At 25.8% G+C, this 19,608-nt stretch overlaps 1 protein-coding gene across 3 annotated transcripts; it reads left to right on the forward strand.

Annotated features, from left to right (window-relative positions):
- The first annotated feature begins 3,095 nt into the window (after positions 1-3,095).
- On the forward strand, positions 3,096-18,598 carry LOC109603504 (inactive hydroxysteroid dehydrogenase-like protein 1). 3 transcript variants are annotated; one of them, XM_049966633.1, is made up of 7 exons: positions 3,096-3,239; positions 14,168-14,346; positions 16,657-16,779; positions 17,568-17,678; positions 17,742-17,962; positions 18,017-18,244; positions 18,299-18,598. In XM_049966633.1, the coding sequence occupies exons 2-7, from the start codon at positions 14,172-14,174 to the stop codon at positions 18,410-18,412; spliced, it is 972 nt and encodes a 323-aa protein (XP_049822590.1). In that variant the 5' UTR covers positions 3,096-3,239; positions 14,168-14,171; the 3' UTR covers positions 18,413-18,598. The 3 variants fall into 3 exon arrangements, with proteins under 3 accessions (XP_049822590.1, XP_049822591.1, XP_049822592.1); XM_049966634.1 differs by having other exon boundaries at positions 3,136-3,239; positions 14,155-14,346; XM_049966635.1 differs by having other exon boundaries at positions 3,144-3,233.
- Positions 18,599-19,608: the final 1,010 nt, after the last annotated feature.

The following is a 19,608-nucleotide window of genomic DNA, read 5'->3' on the forward strand; positions in this document are numbered from 1 at the left end:
AATGGTATAGGGTTTCTTTTTTGAAGGGCATAATATGGGGGTTATGGAACATTTTTGGGACATTCTAGGGCGACACATAAGAAATCTGGAACCCACCAATAACCTTCAAGAATTAGCCCAAAAGCTTCAGAGGGAATGGAACAATGTTCCTCAAGACTTGATCCTCCGGTTAATGATATCAATGTCTCATTGTTGCACCGAACTTCAAAGAATTTGAAGAGGACATACTAACTATTCAAACATTAATTTGAATATTGGAGCACATTTTTATTTTTGTTATGCCCTTCTTTACTATGATTAAATTCTGTAATTTATTATTCAGTTCAGAGACATTTTATATATAATTTAGACAGTTTAAAAGTTCCAAAACACTTTTATATATAATTGAGACTTTAACATAAATATATATGCAACTAAGATATACTAAAACTTGAACATATTTTTGTATATAAGGCAGTCTTAAATTCTATAATATAGGACTATTCTATCTGTACAATTAAGAGGGTCGTGAAACTTTCTACTCCATTATGTTGTTTGTTGTTCATATATGGTATTTAACATAGACAGCATCAAACTTCCGAAGCTCCTTAGTCTGCAAGCTTTTTTACGTATTTTTGTCAACTGGAAGCTTTTTTTCTAAACAAACGCTATAGTGTGTAAGACATTTAAGGGAGAATTAGGGGGTCGTGGGGCGGCAAATCGGGGGCACAGACGATGGCGACGGGTCGGTGCTCCTATCTCATTTACAGCCAGCGACCATGCGAGCGCATTACGGATATTTATGGGTCGGAGGATTATCAAGAAAGGGCGGGTTTCCGCAGACATCGATTTTTCACATGTGCCCCACTGTTCAGATGCAACCGACACTATCTGCGGCAATTATGTCTCATTATCGCTTGCTGCGACGCCACTGATTCAAATAAAATACATCCGACACGATCTCGACTCGAGATATTTAAATTTAATCATTTTAATCAATTTTTATCATTAATTAATTAATTAATTAATTTATTTATTTGTAGAGGAAAAGCTTCCAAATTAATTAGAGACATATTTATTTATTTTTTAATCAATATTTGTAACAGTTAAAAATGCTGCATTAATCCTTCCACAAAACTGCAATGATTTATTAAAATATAATTCCAGTTGCAAATGTAACTGGGATAAAGTACTCACTATGATTTATTCGAAGTTATAACAAACGCTAAAAGTGTTTTAACCTGAAAACTTATTTCCACTAATTGAAAACCTAAATCATCCCTTCGTGCATCAAAACATTCGCTAATTACTAAATTAGGATTCTAAGTCCTAATGCAACAATGGTTGCATATTATTTAATTGGTTTTATAATTTTTACGTCATTGTATTTAGTTTATTACAAAAGTAATTTAAAAAATTTTAATAATTTATCTATTATAACAACATATATATTTTAAAAAAATATTCAGTGGCGTAGAAAATAAAGTGAGAAAAAGAAGATCTTAAATTCTACACTACTTTCTTAGTATGAATGAATTTTAGGTATATGTTTTAGGATAATGCATACAAAATTTTAACATGATGAAGTCTACATTTGATGGAATGCATCTTCTTCAAGAGAAAAATATTTAGATTCTCTTCATTATTAGACGTGTTCTAAACTTACTTTAGAAACACCTTATGTATTTTATTATTTTTTAGGTTAAAATAAAAAATATAATTAAGAAATTTAAACATTTTTATTTATAGATGGAAGAATAGTTAATGTTAATAGTTCATTTGAACATTGGTATTTATTCATCTATCTGTGGGTATATTTTAAACTGCTATAAAGATTTTTTTTAATTATACATATATATTAATAAAAAATATATAGTACCATGACATTATATAAAATATTTATTTGTCAATGAAAAGTAATTGAAAAACCTTATTCGCTACATACTTTAATTATAAAAGTAATTAACAAAATTAGATTTTTATCGTAAGACTACATTACATAAATAATGCAAGAGAAATTAAATTATAGGGTAAAATGTTACAATAAATAATTTGCCTGTACTCGAGCAAAATAAAAAATGTGTTTTGCAAAATTGTCCATTAATTATACTAATTCCACAGAAAATGAATAATTAAATTAAGCACAAATGCGAAAATAATGACAAATCAGATTGATCAATTCGCATAGTATTATGGTTTTTTGCCCAAACGACAAAATAATAATGTCCATGCAAATTTCCGTATCCGCATTAAAAAAGGATAATTAACTTGGAACTTTTAATCAACAATTAATTTCGTTTATTAAATATGTTTAAGAAAAACAGATTTATTCGACGTTTAATATAAAAATTTACAACATTTTTTAGTTACTATGAATTTTGCAAATTACCCATTAACTTTCAGCTTGTGAAACTAACTCATTCCATTACATTTTTTAGGTTGTGTAAAACAATTTGTTTAATAAAAACTGTCCAAATTAAAAAAGAAAATCTCGCGAATCATTATTTGTTGAATTTAATAAGGTAATTAGATTAATTACTTGTTTGGTACACTTACTTTCTCTCTTGAGAAAAATAATTTGGTGGAACAATTAACGACTTATTGATAGTTTAATAATGATCTCGGTAATGATAAAAACAATACAACAATAAAATTTGGAAATCACCTAATTATTAAAAAAATATTCCATCTTCGGAAAATTATTAACAAAATAAAATAATGTTTCAACACTTAAACGTTTTTATTAATATTGATTTTATCGGTTAGAAATTTGTGGTAATAATTGAGTTATTAAACTGCGTGAATCAGCGTACCGGACCCACAACATTTTCCATTTAGAAAAGCGTCTGGTGACGAATGCCTTTAAACCATAATAATTATCGTTTATCTCGCCTATATTTCCAACCCACAATTACGTTATTAATTCAAAAAATAAGCCCCCAACAATTTCCATCGGTGCAGTACTGTTTCGTTTGATGAAGAACCAGATTTCCTCCCGACTTTCTCCCGACAGAAGTGTTACACGCACCGAATCATATGAAGAAACGGCGCGGCGTGTTTCGATCGAGTGGGGACGTATCCGCACTATCCGGGGGTCATACAATAATCTAACCTCCTGGCATTGTTACCGATTAATTTATTTATATTTATGCTTCGTGCACAGTACCGGCGATTCCGTTCCCGAATGTGGACTTACAGTGATTGATTGTTAACGGTGTTTTTTTGTGATTCTCTTACATTTAATTAGTTGAAAAGTAAGAGTAAGTATTTATTATTTTTTTACACATGAATAATAATAATAAGTACATTAATTAGTATTGTGTTTTTCGTGAGTGAAAAAATTAAAATTACATTTTAGTTACTTAGAAAAAAAATATATATATAAAAACTTTCAAAATTTACTAAATTATGAATTTAATGTGAATGTGAAAATTATATGGGGAAGAAATTTTGAAACAATAATAATAATAATAATAATAATAATAATAATAATAATAATAAATGTATCTAATTAATTTTATGTCAATCTAATAATTATTCGACTAATTAAAATAATTGTTCTTAGTGATTGAAAAAATTAAAATTAATTTGTAGTTTCTTAGTTTTTTATATAAAAAGTTAAAAATAAAAAAAATGCATATTTAAAAATTTACTAATTCATTAATGTAAATGTGAAAATTATATGAGGAAGAAATTTTAAAAAAATAATATTAAAAAATGTGTCCAATTAATTTTATGTCAATCTAATAAATATTCTAGTAACTAAAAATATTCATTAATATTTTTTATTTACTTCAACTATATTGATTAACAAGAAGGTACATAAAATAATTGTGTCTTTTGTGAGTGAAAAAATTAAAAATAAATTTTATTTAATTATATAAAAAGTTAAAAAAACTATTAAAAAATTTACTAAATTCATTATACATTCGTTTTTTCTATTAATTGATAAATGTCAATTTAAAAAAATTCAGTTTATTTAATTTTTGTATATAAATAAATAAAATAATGAATTTATTTATATTTGTTTTTTTATTCCATCCATGTTGCTTGTTAAATAAATGTGATTTCATAACCTATTACACGTATGAAATAATAATTATCTTATGAAGTTGTAGTAATCAAATGTTGGTGTATAATTATATAAAAAATTATCTGAAATGCAAATTCAATCATTGTTATTGTCATCTAAGCTATTTATAAACACACTCGACCATTTAAATAAGATAAGATAATAAAACATGTCAATGTCCATATTTTATGGAGACAAAACAAAAAACAATTTAATAAAATTAATTTTCCATAAGTTATAAAAAACTATTTATAAATTTATTAAATTCATTATGTAAATCTAAAATTTATATGGGAAGAAATATTCAAAAAATAATATTCAAAAATGTGTCTAATTAGTTTTATATAAATCTAATAAATATTCTAGTAATTAAAAATATTTATTAATATTTTTTATTCACTTCAACTATATTGATTAATAAACAAGTAAATAAAATAATTGTGCTTTTAGTGAATAAAAAACTAAAAAAACTATTTAAAAATTTACTAAATACATTAAAATAAATGTAAAAATTATATATAGGAAAAAAATTTTTGAAAAAATAATATTAAAAAACGTGTCTAATTGATTTTATGTCAATCTAATAAATATTCTAGTAAATAAATATATAGTGATTAAAGAAATTAAAATTAAATTTTAGTTACTCATATAAAGAGTAAAAAATTTACTAAATCTATTAATGTAAATGTGTCTAATTGATTTTATGTCAATCTAATAAACAAATAAATAAAATAATTGTTTTTTTAATTAAATTTAAATTTTAGATACTTTTTTAAAAAGTTAAAAATAAAAGAAAAACTATTAAAATATTTACTAAATTCATTATAGTAAATAACTAAAACATTCATTTTTCTATTAATTGATAAATTTCAATTTTAAAAATCTTTATTTATTTTTTTTATATAAATAATACAACAATAATGAATTTATTAATATTTGTTTTTCAGTCCATCCATATTACCTATTAAATAAATATGATTTCTTAACATTATTACACATATGAAATAATAATTATCTTATGAAATTGTAGTAATCAAATATTTGTTTATAATTATATAAAAAATTATCCGGAATGCAAATTCAGTCATTGTTATTGTCAACTAAGCTATTTATAAACACAATCTACCATTTAAGTAAATAAGTTAATAAAACATTCAATATTTATTCAAACAACACAAAAAACAATTTATTAGTATTAATTTTCCACAAGCTAAAAATAAATAAAAAGTATTTAAAAATTTAATAAATTCATTAATGTAAATGCGAAAATTATATAGGGAAGAAATTTTGAAAAAATAATAATAAAAATGTGTCGAATTGATTTTATGTCAATCTAAAAAATATTCTAATAGTTAAAAATGTTCATTAATTTTTTTTATTTACTTCATCTATATTGATTAATAAACAAGTAAATAAATTAATTGTGTTTTTAGTGATTGAAAAAAATTAAAATTTAGTTACTTACACAAAAAGTTAAAAAAACTATATAAAAATTTACTAAATACATTAAAATAAATGTAAAATTTATATATAAGGAAGAAATTTTGAAAAAATAATATTAGAAAATGTATCTAATTGATTTTATGTCAATCTAATAAATATTCTAGTAAATAAAAATGTTAAATAATATTTTTTATTCACTTCAACTATATTGATTAATAAACAAATAAATAAAATAATTGAGTTTTTAATTAAATTTAAATTTAAAATAAAAAAACTTAAAAAATGTAGTAAATTCATTATAGTAAATAATTAAAATATTAATTTTTTTATTAATTGATAAATTTATTTAATTTTTGCATATAAATAAGTAAAATAATGAATTTATTAATATTTGTTTTTTTATTCCATCCATTTTGCTTCTTAAATAAATATGGTTTTTTAATATTATTAAACATATGAAATAATAATTATCTTATGAAATTGTGGTAATCAAATCTTGGTTTAGAATTATATAAAAAATTATCTGGAGTGCAAATTCAATCAATGTTATTATCAACTAAGCTATTTATAACATAGTCGACCATTTAAATAAATAAGATAATAAAACATTCAATGTCCATATTTTATGCAGACAACACAAAAAACAATTTATTAAAATTAATTTTCCATAATTGTTTTTGCTGCTTTATTTGTTACTCTAATTATTTTTTACTTATATATAGCAATAAATACGTAATTAATTCTTGTTTTTGTTGAAATAATTTAACTTTTCCTTTTTGGCTTATTGGAGTTAATTAAATAATAACACTAAAAATTATTTGCATATAATAAGATTATAATATTGCCAATTAGGAATTACATTAAACTATGATAAAAAGAAAGGTTTAATTGCTTATATCAACTGTTAAGCATATTTCTAATTAATGCAACCTGAAACCGTTCAACACGAATAGAAACTGCAGATAATGGGGGACACAATAAATTACAAATATCAGTCGAAAACTTTTACAGCTTTTGCAATGAAACACCTGCTTTACGTATGCGGATAATTATTAATGTAATTGAACGAATTACTGATTTATTATAAATGGTAATTGATTGAAATTTTAACATTTTACATACCGTCGTCAATTCGAATTCAGTTCACGAAAGTTTTAATAAATAATGCAAATAAATACTAAATGCAACGAATATTTCATTGCATATTGATTGATTTTTTTACATACACAACTAAAACGTTGTATGCGTGATTTTGACACCTCACATTGACATTGACCAAACAACCATTACATAATATTCCCCGTTTTGAGTGTGAAATTTAATATTTTTCTTAACAAATACATTAAAATTTCCAACCATTTTTTATGCAATATTTATGGCGGACCCCCAAATTTATACAAAAACACAAAACTGGTTCAATATTAACAAACAGAAACTGTTAACATTGACATTGCATAAATTAGATACGTAATGATTTCCTAATCCAAACATTTTTCGAACACTTTTACATTTCTCAACCCTGCCATACAAGTGGCGTTCTCTATAAATTATTTATCTCTTCTTATAAACAATCTTTATTCCTTTGTCGTGGACTGTTTTAAGGCGTTTTCGTTTTATGGCAGGTTGTGCAATGATGAAACCTCAGATTAAGTCGAGCCTCTTTCAGTAATGTATTCAACATTCAAAAGCAGTTTTGTTTTAGGCTCGTGTAATAATGAAGTTACATAAACGTGTTAAATGTGAAGTGTTAACAGTACATACTTTCTTTGTTGAGATTCTTCACAGAATTCCCAGTTTAAAATAAAAACTGAATGAAATCTTAATATAAATCGCATATAAAAAATGTTACTTGACCTTCATCTTAGGTCCAGCTCCAAAATTGATCTGTATTTTGCACAACAATTTTTTATACGTTTTTGTTTTGAAATAATTTTAATGGCAAGTCAATGTCAGAAGTATGTTTGTACGCGGCTTTGCATTACGGTTTGATTTTGCAATTCCTATGGCGAAACTGGTAATAACCTAACCATAAGGCGAATTGCCTCAAGTGTTCTCTTAGTAAATGTCAAATTAATTATTATTTTACTAAACTGTTCCGTTTTTTGCACAAAATTCCAAAACCAAATAAATGTTTGTTGTTTAAATGCATCAACAAATTAAATTTATGTATAATATAAATTGCTTTTGCATAACTAATTTTACAATTTGTTAATTTTCCAGAATATAAAATACGTTTTAATATTTGTTTCCAATTTTAAAAATATTTAGTTAAAATTACTTGTTTTATTTATTTATTATTATTTTTTTAATGTCTAAAACTTAACTTGTTTTTCAAAATATTCTATTTAATTAAATTACAAAAAGACAAATTAAAATGATTACGCAATGCAGCAAAAAAATTAACAGATAGTAAGTAATTAATTTAAGTAACAATTTTTTTATTGTTAAGAAATCCTCTACAAATTACTAAATAACGACGGAGTTTCTCTTTTATACTGAAGTGCATCTGCTGAATGCAAATTTAATTGCATATGCATTTACTATTGAAATCCTTGTGTACTTTTATTGCATCATCTCCAATAAAAATAGCTGCTAAGGAACTATGCATATTTTATCCTACTGCACTTTAATTTATTGTTTTTATAAAATGCCACTGATTTAAATATATTCTGATCGACTAGTTTTTTGATAATTTGCATAATGAACAAAATTATCATAATATATTGAAAAACAACTGATCATTTATAAATGTGGCGGAAATCAGAATGCACAAAATCTTCCAAAATTATTTCCAAAAATACACATTAAAAACCAATTTGTAATCGGATGGGAAAAATTTTATGCCAAAATATTATTTCCATTGAAACTAATATTAATGATAACATTACAACAATGCAGTTTATATCAGACGATTTGTCGATTTGCCATTTTCCCACGAAAAATTAATTAGATTTATCTTATTTCAATTAAGAAGTAATTATGGTACGTTTGAAATTATTAATGAAATGTTAAGATTGCAAGAAAAGGATTTAGGTCAGTTACTATTCAAATTTGCAAACTCAATGTAATCAATATGAACAACTGGTACCGTTTTATTCAAGGTTGCAAATGAATAAAATTGAAAGCAAATAATTAATAAAACATACTTGATATTAAACATGTTATTTATATTACTTAAATTATCTAAAAAAGGTCAAAATATCTTCATTTAGTGTAGTTAAAGTAGTTAAAATATAATTAAATATTAACATATTAAAAATTCAAACATTTTAATTTAAATATTTAAAATTTAAACTTGGATAATATGCACTTTTATTTTTACTGCCAAAAAATATTATCAGAAATACATCTTTATTAATATAAATTTATCAAAACTTATTGGTCGACGTTTGTTAGTGTTAGATATGGAAACAATGATCACGAAAGCCTCAACCTTTACATTGGTAAATGCATTCAAATTCAAAAACTCATTGAATATGTAAATTATTAAAAATATAAAACATTTAATTTTAATATTTAAAACTTAACCTTTCATTTTTATTAAGAGAGATTTATCTATTTATCTTTATCCAGAAACACATTTCCATTAAGATATATTTATTGAAATTCCAAATATTAGTAAGTAGATTTTGTTCATTTTGAACAGTTCTTAAAAATTTTAATTATGATTATTTAAAATTTAAGCTGAATAATATTTTATACATTGCCAAAAAAAAATTGAAACACTTAATGAAAACATTAAGATATATTTATCAAAATTTCAAGTTTTAGTAAATGGATTTAGATCAATTCATTGTTAATAATTCAATTGGATTATTAAAAATATAAAAGATCCAATTTTAATATTTTAAACTTAACCTAAATTATTAGAAATATTCTATAAAGTGTTAAAAAATCGAATTTAAAATTTTCATTAAGATAAAATTAATTTAATATTTAAAACTTATTCTGGATAATTATCAATCTTTTCTACAGTGCAAAAAATTAAATCAGAACATATTTTCATTAAGAGAGAACAATGTTGTTAAAAATTTAAATTACAAAATACAAAAGTTCTAATTTTAATATTTAAAATTTAAGCTGGATAATTAGCAATATTTTATACAATGCCAAAAAATCAAATTTGAAACACATTTTCGTTAAGATATATTTATCAAAATTTGAAATTTTAGTAATTAGATTTTGTTCAATTCATTGATAATAATTCAATTAGAAATATTAAAAATATAAAAGTTCCAACTTTAATATTTTAAACTTATCCTGAAAAATTAGCAATATTCTTTACAGTGCCAAAAAAATGAATCTGAAATACATTTTCATTAAGATAAATTTATCAAAACCACAAATCTGGCTAGACAGATTTCGTCGTATTAGAACAGTTATTAAAAATTTAAATTATTAAAAATATAAAATTTCTAATTTTAATATTTTAAACTTAACCTTTGAATTAGCAATATTCTTTTCAGTGCCAAAAAATCGAATCAAAAAAAGATTTTCATTAAGAGAAACTTGAATTTCAAAGTCTTGGTAAATAGATTTTGTTCAATCGGAACAATTGTTAAAAATTTAAATTATGAAATGCAAAAGCACTAATTTTAATATTTAAAATTTAAGCTGAATTAGCAATATTTTTTACAAGGCCACAAAAATCAAATTTGACACACATTTTTATTAAGATATATTTATCAAAAATTTTACTAAAAAGAATTTGCTCAATTAATTGATAATAATTCAGTTAGATTATTAAAAATATAAATGTTCTAATTTTAATATTTTAAACTTAATCTGAATAATTAGCAATATTTTTTACAGTGCCAAAAAGTCGAAATAAATTTATTAGAATCACAAATCTGACTAAACAAATTTTGTTGAAATAGAACAATTATTAAAAATTTAAATTATTAAAAATATAAAAGTTATAACTTTTTTATACTTAATCTATAAATGAGCAATATTCTTTACAGTGCCAAAAAATCGAATCAGAAATACATTTTCATTAAGAGACACTTATTGACATTCGAAATCTACGTAAGCAAATTTTGTTCAATTGAAATATTTGATACAAATTTAAATTATAAAATACAAAAGTTCTAATGTTAATATTCAAAATTTAAGTTATATAATTAGCAATATTTTATACAATGCCACAAAATCAAACCTGTCACATTTTTATTAAGATATATTTATCAAAACTTCAAATTTTAGTAAGAACATTTTGTTCAATTTATTGATAATAACTAATTAGATTATTAAAAATATAAATGTTCTAATTTTAATATTTTAATAATTAGCAATATCCTTTACTGTCAAAAAATCGAAATAAATTTATTAAAAGCACAAATCTGGCTAAACAGATCGAATTAGAACAATTATTAAACATTTAAATTATTAAAAAAATGAAAGTTTTAACTTTTTTTTATACGTAGTCTGTAAATGAGCAATATTCTTTACAGTGCCAAAAAATCGAATCAGAAATACATTTTCATTAAGAGACACTTATTGACATTCAAAATCTTCGTAAGCAAATTTTGTTCAATTGGAACAGATATTACAAATTCAAATTATAAAATACAAAAGTTCTAATGTTAATATTTAAAATTTAAGTTAAATAATTAGCAATATTTTATACAATGCCACAAAAATCACACACATTTTTACTAAGATATATTTATCAAAACTTCAAATTTTAGTAAGAAGATTTTGTTCAATCCATTGATAATAATTCAATTAGATTATTAAAAATATAAATGTTCCAATTTTAATATTTTAAACTTAACCTGTGAATGAGCAATATTCTTTACAGCGTTAAAAAATCGAATCAGAAATACATTTTCATTAAGAGACACTTATTGACATTCGAAATCTTCGTAAGCAAATTTTGTTCAATTGGAACAGTTGTTACAAATTTAAATTATAAAATACAAAAGTTCTAATGTTAATATTCAAAATTTAAGTTACATAATTAGCAATATTTTATACAATGCCACAAAATCGAACCTGACACATTTTTATTAAGATATATTTATCAAAACTTCTAATTTTAGTAAGAACATTTTGTTCAATTTATTGATAATAACTAATTAGATTATTAAAAAAATATAAATGTTCCAATTTTAATATTTTAATAATTAGCAATATCTTTTACTGTCAAAAAATCGAAATAAATTTATTAGAAACACAAATCTGGCTAAACAGATTTTATCGAATTAGAACAATTATTAAAAAATGAAAGTTTTAACTTTTTTTCATACGTAATCTGTAAATGAGCAATATTCTTTACAGTGCGAAAAAATCGAATCAGAAATATATTTTCATTAAGAGACACTTATTGACATCAAAATCTTCGTAAGCAAATTTTGTTCAATTGGAACATATGTTACAAATTCAAATTATAAAATACAAAAGTTCTAATGTTAATATTTAAAATTTAAGTTAAATAATTAGCAATATTTTATACAATGACACAAAAATCACACACATTTTTACTAAGATATATTTATCAAAACTTCAAATTTTAGTAAGAAGATTTTGTTCAATCCGTTGATAATAATTCAATTAGATTATTAAAAATATAAATGTTCCAATTTTAATATTTTAAACTTAACCTGTGAATGAGCAATATTCTTTACAGTGTCAAAAAATCGAATCAGAAATACATTTTCATTAAGAGACACTTATTGACATTCGAAATCTTCGTAAGCAAATTTTGTTCAATTGGAACAGTTGTTGCAAATTTAAATTATAAAATACAAAAGTTCTAATGTTAATATTCAAAATTTAAGTTGCATAATTAGCAATATTTTATACAATGCCACAAAATCAAACCTGACACATTTTTATTAAGATATATTTATCAAAACTTCAAATTTTAGTAAGAACATTTTGTTCAATTTATTGATAATAACTAATTAGATTATTAAAAATATAAATGTTCCAATTTTAATATTTTAATAATTAGCAATATCTTTTACTGTCAAAAAATCGAAATAAATTTATTAGAAGCACAAATCTGGCTAAACAGATTTTATCGAATTAGAACAATTATTAAACATTTAAATTATTAAAAAACTGAAAGTTTTAACTTTTTTTATACGTAATCTGTAAATGAGCAATATTCTTTACAGTGCCAAAAAATCGAATCAGAAATACATTTTCATTAAGAGACACTTATTGACATCAAAATCTTCGTAAGCAAATTTTGTTCAATTGGAACATATGTTATAAATTCAAATTATAAAATACAAAAGTTCTAATGTTAATATTTAAAATTTAAGTTACATAATTAGCAATATTTTATACAATGCCACAAAATTAAACCTGTCAAATTTTTATTAAGATATATTTATCAAAACTTCAAATTTTATTAAGAAGATTTTGTTCAATCCATTGACAATAATTCAATTAGATTATTAAAAATATAAATGTTCCAATTTTAATATTTTAAACTTAACCTGTAAATTAGCAATATTCTTTATGGTGCCAAAAAATCAAAGCAGAAACACAATTTCATTAAGAGAGACTTATTGAAATTCCAAATCTTAGTAAGTAGATTTTATTTCCATTAAAACAATTGTTAAAAATTTAAATTATGAAATATAAAAATTCTAATTTTAATATTTAAAATTTGAGGTAAATAATTAGTAATATTTTTTATAATGCCAAAAAAATCAAATCTGTCAAACATTTTCATTAAGTTACCACAAATCTGGGTAGATAGATTTTATCCTATTAAATATATAATAAAAGATCTAACTTTAATATTTAAAACTTATCCTAGATAATCAATGGTATTTTCAACAAAGCCAAAAAATCGAACCAAAAACACTTTTTCATTAAAATAAATTTATCAAAACCTCTCGATAGTTTTAATTGTTTCAACGCAATTAACTCTTTAATAACTTTGACCAACAGATTAACAAACGACTGACGAAAGAATCGGACTTCATTGAACGGAACGACCAATGTTAATTCGAAATCAGGTCTATACCATTTCCGAAATACGAACAAAATTACAAAATTCACTTCCACATCACAACAACAATATTTTATTTTATTATTACGTTTTGTTCACACGAGCGTGAAATTTTGCTACTGTGTATTTGTTTAGATGGTTATAGAGCCGGAAAATGCTTTAATTAACTGATAAGAAAATCAATCACCATCGGTTTTATTAAATAAATATGTGGAGGTGTTGGAGCAGTTAGTGAGGCAAGATCAAACAAAACTTGTGGTAATATGTTATATCCTTCATGGGACATTAAATATTGCATTCGACTGCAATTCCCCAATAAAATCATAATTACTATGCAAAGAGAACGCAATAAATTTATGCTAATCATTAATTAAACAATATAAATTATTCAACAAACTATTAAATGCAGCCAATATTTGTATTTGCTTATGATAATTACCATTAAAGCAATGTTTGGAATAAATTGTTGAACTTTTGACAAACACCAAAATAATGTTAAGGCTAAATCATCTTAAGTAACAAAACATGGTAAAGGCGTCGAAAGTTTGTGAAATTATAAGTAAAAGTGCGTAAACAGTTACATAATTCCGTCTGGTGAGTTCACAAATCTATAAAAATGTCGCAACCCAATTCATTCCTCGAAATTTTAATTAACTCCTGAAGCAACCGTGAATTAATTAATGGTCAGTACCATTTTGCAGGAAAATGGTATCCAGCGAATTCTACATTTATCCACTGGCGGCGCTCGGGGTACTCGTCCTGTTCTTCTTCCTGCTGGACGTGGTCTGGAGCCTTCTGCAAGTGAGCAGGGCGATTTTGGCACCCTTCTTCATACCCAACGAAGAAACGTCGCTGGTTAAAAAATACGGTCCATGGGCATGTGAGTATTAATAGCATTAATTTCGGTGATCAAAGTTCGAAGAGTGGGATTTCCACATTTTGAGTGTAGCCTAGTTTCAGCTGTGATGAAATTGTATTTGCTAATTAACTTAATATTGAATCACGAAACTTTCCAAGTTCAATGTTATTAAATTATACTAAATCTTTTGAATTATTTTATGCGTGCCTAATACCGTTTCAGAAAATGTCAACTGTTACTTAATATCTCATTTAAACAACAGTTAATAATTATGATCAGTGTGTGAAAGGAAATGCTACTTACTGTGGTATGTTTCCAATTTTTTGCTGGAAGTGGCATTTTATGTATCTTTGACAGTGTGGTTAAACAGTTTAATTGTAAATATTTATCTCGTGTTCGACTGGTTTCAGTTTTGCAACTGAATGTGCAATGTGTATTTACCGAAGTGCGTTTTCGCAATTTCGATCCTTTATTCATCTTGAGTCGTGATTCATGACTTTAAAACGCTGCCCAATTTAACACAATCGATTTTTATACATATTGCCAAACAATAACCATAAATTTATACCAAGATAATATAACTCTTGCGGTTTTGTTTGATGTTTCGTATCTGCATCTTTATTTACAATTTTAATGGATGTGCAAAAACATGTTGTAGATATTATCTTAAGCATTTCTTGGGAATTCGGTAACATTTATCCCTGTACGAATTTTTGCGATCAAACTTCAATTGTTCAGACACATTCTTCTCTTTACCATTTTTTGCAATCAAACTTCAATTGTTCAGCGTTTTGCAACGTGTATCCGATTAATAAATTAAAGATTTGCGAAAGTCTAACCATAAGCACAATAAACCATTATTGTGCCATTAACTAACGTAAATAGAAACCGTAACTGACAGATGGCTAAGTATTTTGGAAATTGTTAAAAATCATCTTAATTGAAGAGAAACTTAAATGAAATAATAAATCAATGTTATTGCAACAGAGTTTCCATACTTATTTTTGTAAATATTTATTTTGTTTTATTACATTAATTCCTAGGCTTAAGGGGCACACCTAGTGTGATGTTTTTAGGATATTTCTATAGTCTGGACTTTTGAAAATAACATGCTAAAATTTAAAATGATTATCTCAAATAATTTTTGAGTTACAGCTTTGAAGAAGAGGAAGGTGAATTAAACTAGTCCAATGAAAGTCACAAAAAGTGTTTGTAACTTTTTATTTAATAAATATATCGAAGTGAAATTTTGATCATTTATAGTTAACACAATTATAGAAACAATTGAATAAGAAATTTTACAAAATTTAGTCATAGTAAAGAAGGGCGTAACAAAAATGAAAATATATGTTAATGTCCAAATTAATGTAACATTATAAAATATTACATTAACCTAACCTAACCTAACCTAACCTAACCTAACCTAACCTAACCTAACCTAACCTAACCCAACCCAACCTAACCTAACCTAACCTAACCTAACCTAACCTAACCTAACCTAACCTAACCTAACCTAACATAACATAACATAACATAACCTCTTCTCTCAACCACAGTTGTATTAAAATATCGTTCTCCTCAGTCTCTACAGACTCTTTGTCGTGCATCATTTGATCTTAAACAAATTCTGGATTCATCTGTGAAGAGAAACTGACGGTTACGGTTTGAGTAGATAAATGTGTCCCTGTGACCATAAAGTGAAGGTTTCCTAACTGGCAAGCTGTTCTTGTTCACTCTTGAAGAGACATCTGAACCAAATGTCAATCTTCTCGAGGAGTAGTTAATCTCTGACGAGCTATATGTGGTCTTCTATGACTGATACCAATTTCTCTGCACCGATTCCACAATCTGTGAATAACCGGCTGACTTACTTGGAGCAAGGTTGCCACGTAATTCTGCGATCCACCTTCTTGCAGAAGTACAAAGACCTTTACCACTTCATCTCGATTGAGATGTCTTCTTTGTACAAGAACATCGTTGTTCAGGAGACAGAATGGTGAAGGCAGTACCTTAGAAACTAACGAATTAAATGCTTAAAATTATTTTTTGTTTAATTCAAAATTTCATTCAATTCACTATTTCTACACAAATGTACCTATCAAATTTTAAAACATTTGAATGTGTAGTTTTCTTTTTAATTCCAAAAATCACCTTTCTTATGCCATCACAGTAGTTGTGCCCCTTAATTCGTAACATTGAAATATCCTTTATTTCCCTTCTGGAGTAAAATTTATCGTGTTTTCCACGGCTAACAAAATTAAAACCCCTTGACAAATGTGTTAGGAAACACCCAGATTAAAATGAATATTTGATCGATTCACATTTTTGTAGTGGTGACCGGATCGACGGACGGAATAGGAAAGGCGTACGCAATCGAATTGGGACATCGAGGCTTAAACATAGTCCTTGTGAGTCGCAACGAACAAAAATTGAAAGCCACCGCATCTGAAATCGGTAAGAAACTATTAAATTACGCAATTACTTTAATTTACGTTCAAGTGGATAATTGGAATTCTCGTGGTACTGAAAGAAGATGACTAAATGTCGTTTCAACACACTCATAATTTTTTCTTAAGAACTTTTTATGAACCACCTCCTTAAAATGTTAAGTATTTGTCGTGCCAAGAGCCTGGTAGTGTTTTTAGAAAGAGTGTACTGTTTGTACTAACTGGTTGTTTCAATGCATGCCAAGGATAAGTTTATTGGAATCTGCCAATCAGACAGTTTCTCAATGTCTTACAATTGCAGTTTCTAAACGATTCGCGTTCAACAATCTGTTGCAACAAAATGGTCAATTCATTTTTTACTTCGTTGCAATATGCCATGCAACTTAACATTCCAATTTTGTACGCCTGATGAAAATTGCACTTTAAATTAAATTGGTAATCGATAATTAACTGTGAATTTTAATTTACTATGCTTCAATAGAGTCATAAAAAATAATATGTTAATCGTCGTTCCTTTACGATTGTATATGTACAAAGTTATTTACTTTTAGTGTACTGTTAAAACGATTCCTTCTTTGTCCAGTCATTTCCTATTTTATAACAAAATTTGTACTTTCTCTTTGCGACATCATCAAATTAATTGAATACCATAATTGTTTGACATACCCAGTAATTTAACCGTTGGGTAAAGATGGCTATAATGAAGCTTGCAAAATTTGGTAACTGAAGTGCAGAAACACATGTTATTTACATGGTTACAACGTGTATAATTATAATAATTACTGTCGGTTTCAGAGCAACAATGTTCAGTAAAAACACACATAATAGTGGCCGACTTTTCTGAAGGATACAAAGCTGTGGAAAAAGTCAAAAAGGAGCTAGGAAAATTAGAAATCGACATTCTGGGTAAGGCAACGCAACACTGTGGCTAAAACTGACATCACCAATTTATTTTTACTTTGTTTGTAGTAAACAATGTGGGAAAACAATATGAGTACCCAATGTACTTGAACGAAGTACCTGAACAAGAGCTTGCGGACATCATAAACGTAAACGTGGGAGCTGTAACGTTGATGACACGTGCCCTAATTGACGACATGAAGAAACGAGGACGTGGTGCTATTGTCAACGTTTCTTCTGGTTCTGAATTGCAGCCTTTGCCTCTTTTGACTGTCTATGCTGCCACAAAGGTACATTTTCTATTTTTATATATCTTCATAAACTAACATGTTAATTGTTTTCAGTCTTACATTAAGAGCTTTACTGCTGCCCTTCGATACGAATATGCAAACAGTGGAATAACAATTCAGCACTTAGCCCCCATGTTTATAAACACAAAGATGAATCACTTCAGTAATCGCCTGCAAAAGTCGAGCACTTTCGTGCCATCAGCTTCAAGTTACGCCAAATACGCAGTCAGTACTTTGGGCAAAATGGACGAGTCGACTGGCTATTGGTCACATGGCATCCAGGTAACAAAATTCCAGTTGCAAAAAAAAAGACAATCAGAAAATCTTTGCTTTCAGTACTTCTTCACTAAAATCCCCCCGGTTTGGATCAGGATGTACATTGGAGGTTACATGAACCAGACTTTTAGGAAGGACTATTTCAGAGAACGGGAACAAGTTAAGTCTGAATGATTTCGTAAATTTTATAAATTTTTCTAGTCATTCGATTTACAAGAAGCAACCACTGCTGTCTTGTAGGTGTTAGTTAACCGAATTATGTTTTTAAACTGTGTTTAACATAAAATTGTTGTTTTTATACGTGAAATCTAGGTTTGTGTATTTGTATTTTTGTAATTATTAATAAAACAATGAAACAATTTTTGTATTTTTATTCTATTATAAATTAAATTTATAATCAATGTTCAGAAAAAATACACATAATAGTAACTGACTTTTCTGAGGTGTATAAAGCTGAGGAAAAAGTCAAAAAGGAGCTAGAAAAATTAGAAATCGACATTTTGGGTAAGGCTACTCAATACTGTGGCTAAAACTGGTATCACCAATTTATTTGGTGTTACTTCTAGTAAACTATGTGGGAAAACAATATGAGTACCCGATGTACTTGAACGAAGTACCTGAACAAGAACTTGCGTACATCATCAACGTAAACGTGGGAGCTGAAACGCTGATGACACGTGCCTTAATTGACGACATGAAGAAACGAGGACGTGGTACTATAGTCAACGTTTCTTCTAGTTCTGAATTGCAGCCTTTGCTGTCTTGTAGGTGTTAGTTAACTGCTGTCTTGTAGGTGTTAGTTAACCGAATTGTAATTTTAAACTATGTTTAACTTAAAATTGTTGTTTTTATACGTGAAATCTAAGTTTGTGCATTTGTATTTTTATAATTATTAATAAAACAATGAAACAATGTTTGTATTTTTATTATATTATTAATTAAAATTTTTTAAAAAAACTAGAATCCGTTTCTTCTCAATTTAATCTAAATATTTATACAGCATTAAATGATTAATTACAAATTGTATCCTTCTGAAACTACAGATATACTTTACTCATACTTAATCTGTGCTGTTACAACGAATGTGATATCATATTTGAAGATGCAAACTGGGTTGCTCGTTTCCAGGCGCATTTCTCTCCTGCAATTAAAAGTTTTAGGCCGACAATTAACACCGCACTAATAATCTACCACACTCATAAATTAGTTATGGATAAAACGTGATGGACAGTTCAAATAGAAGGCTGATTCAATAATATCTCATCTGATTTAAGCTTGTCAATCATTCGAAAGTTGTAGCCGCCTTATAACGATACTTTAATAAACATGATAAAGAAATTTATCGATTCTAATATCGGTTTATTAATTTA

Source organism: Aethina tumida, chromosome 4, assembly GCF_024364675.1.
Source record: "Aethina tumida isolate Nest 87 chromosome 4, icAetTumi1.1, whole genome shotgun sequence".
Classification (NCBI taxonomy): Eukaryota; Metazoa; Arthropoda; class Insecta; order Coleoptera; family Nitidulidae; genus Aethina; species Aethina tumida.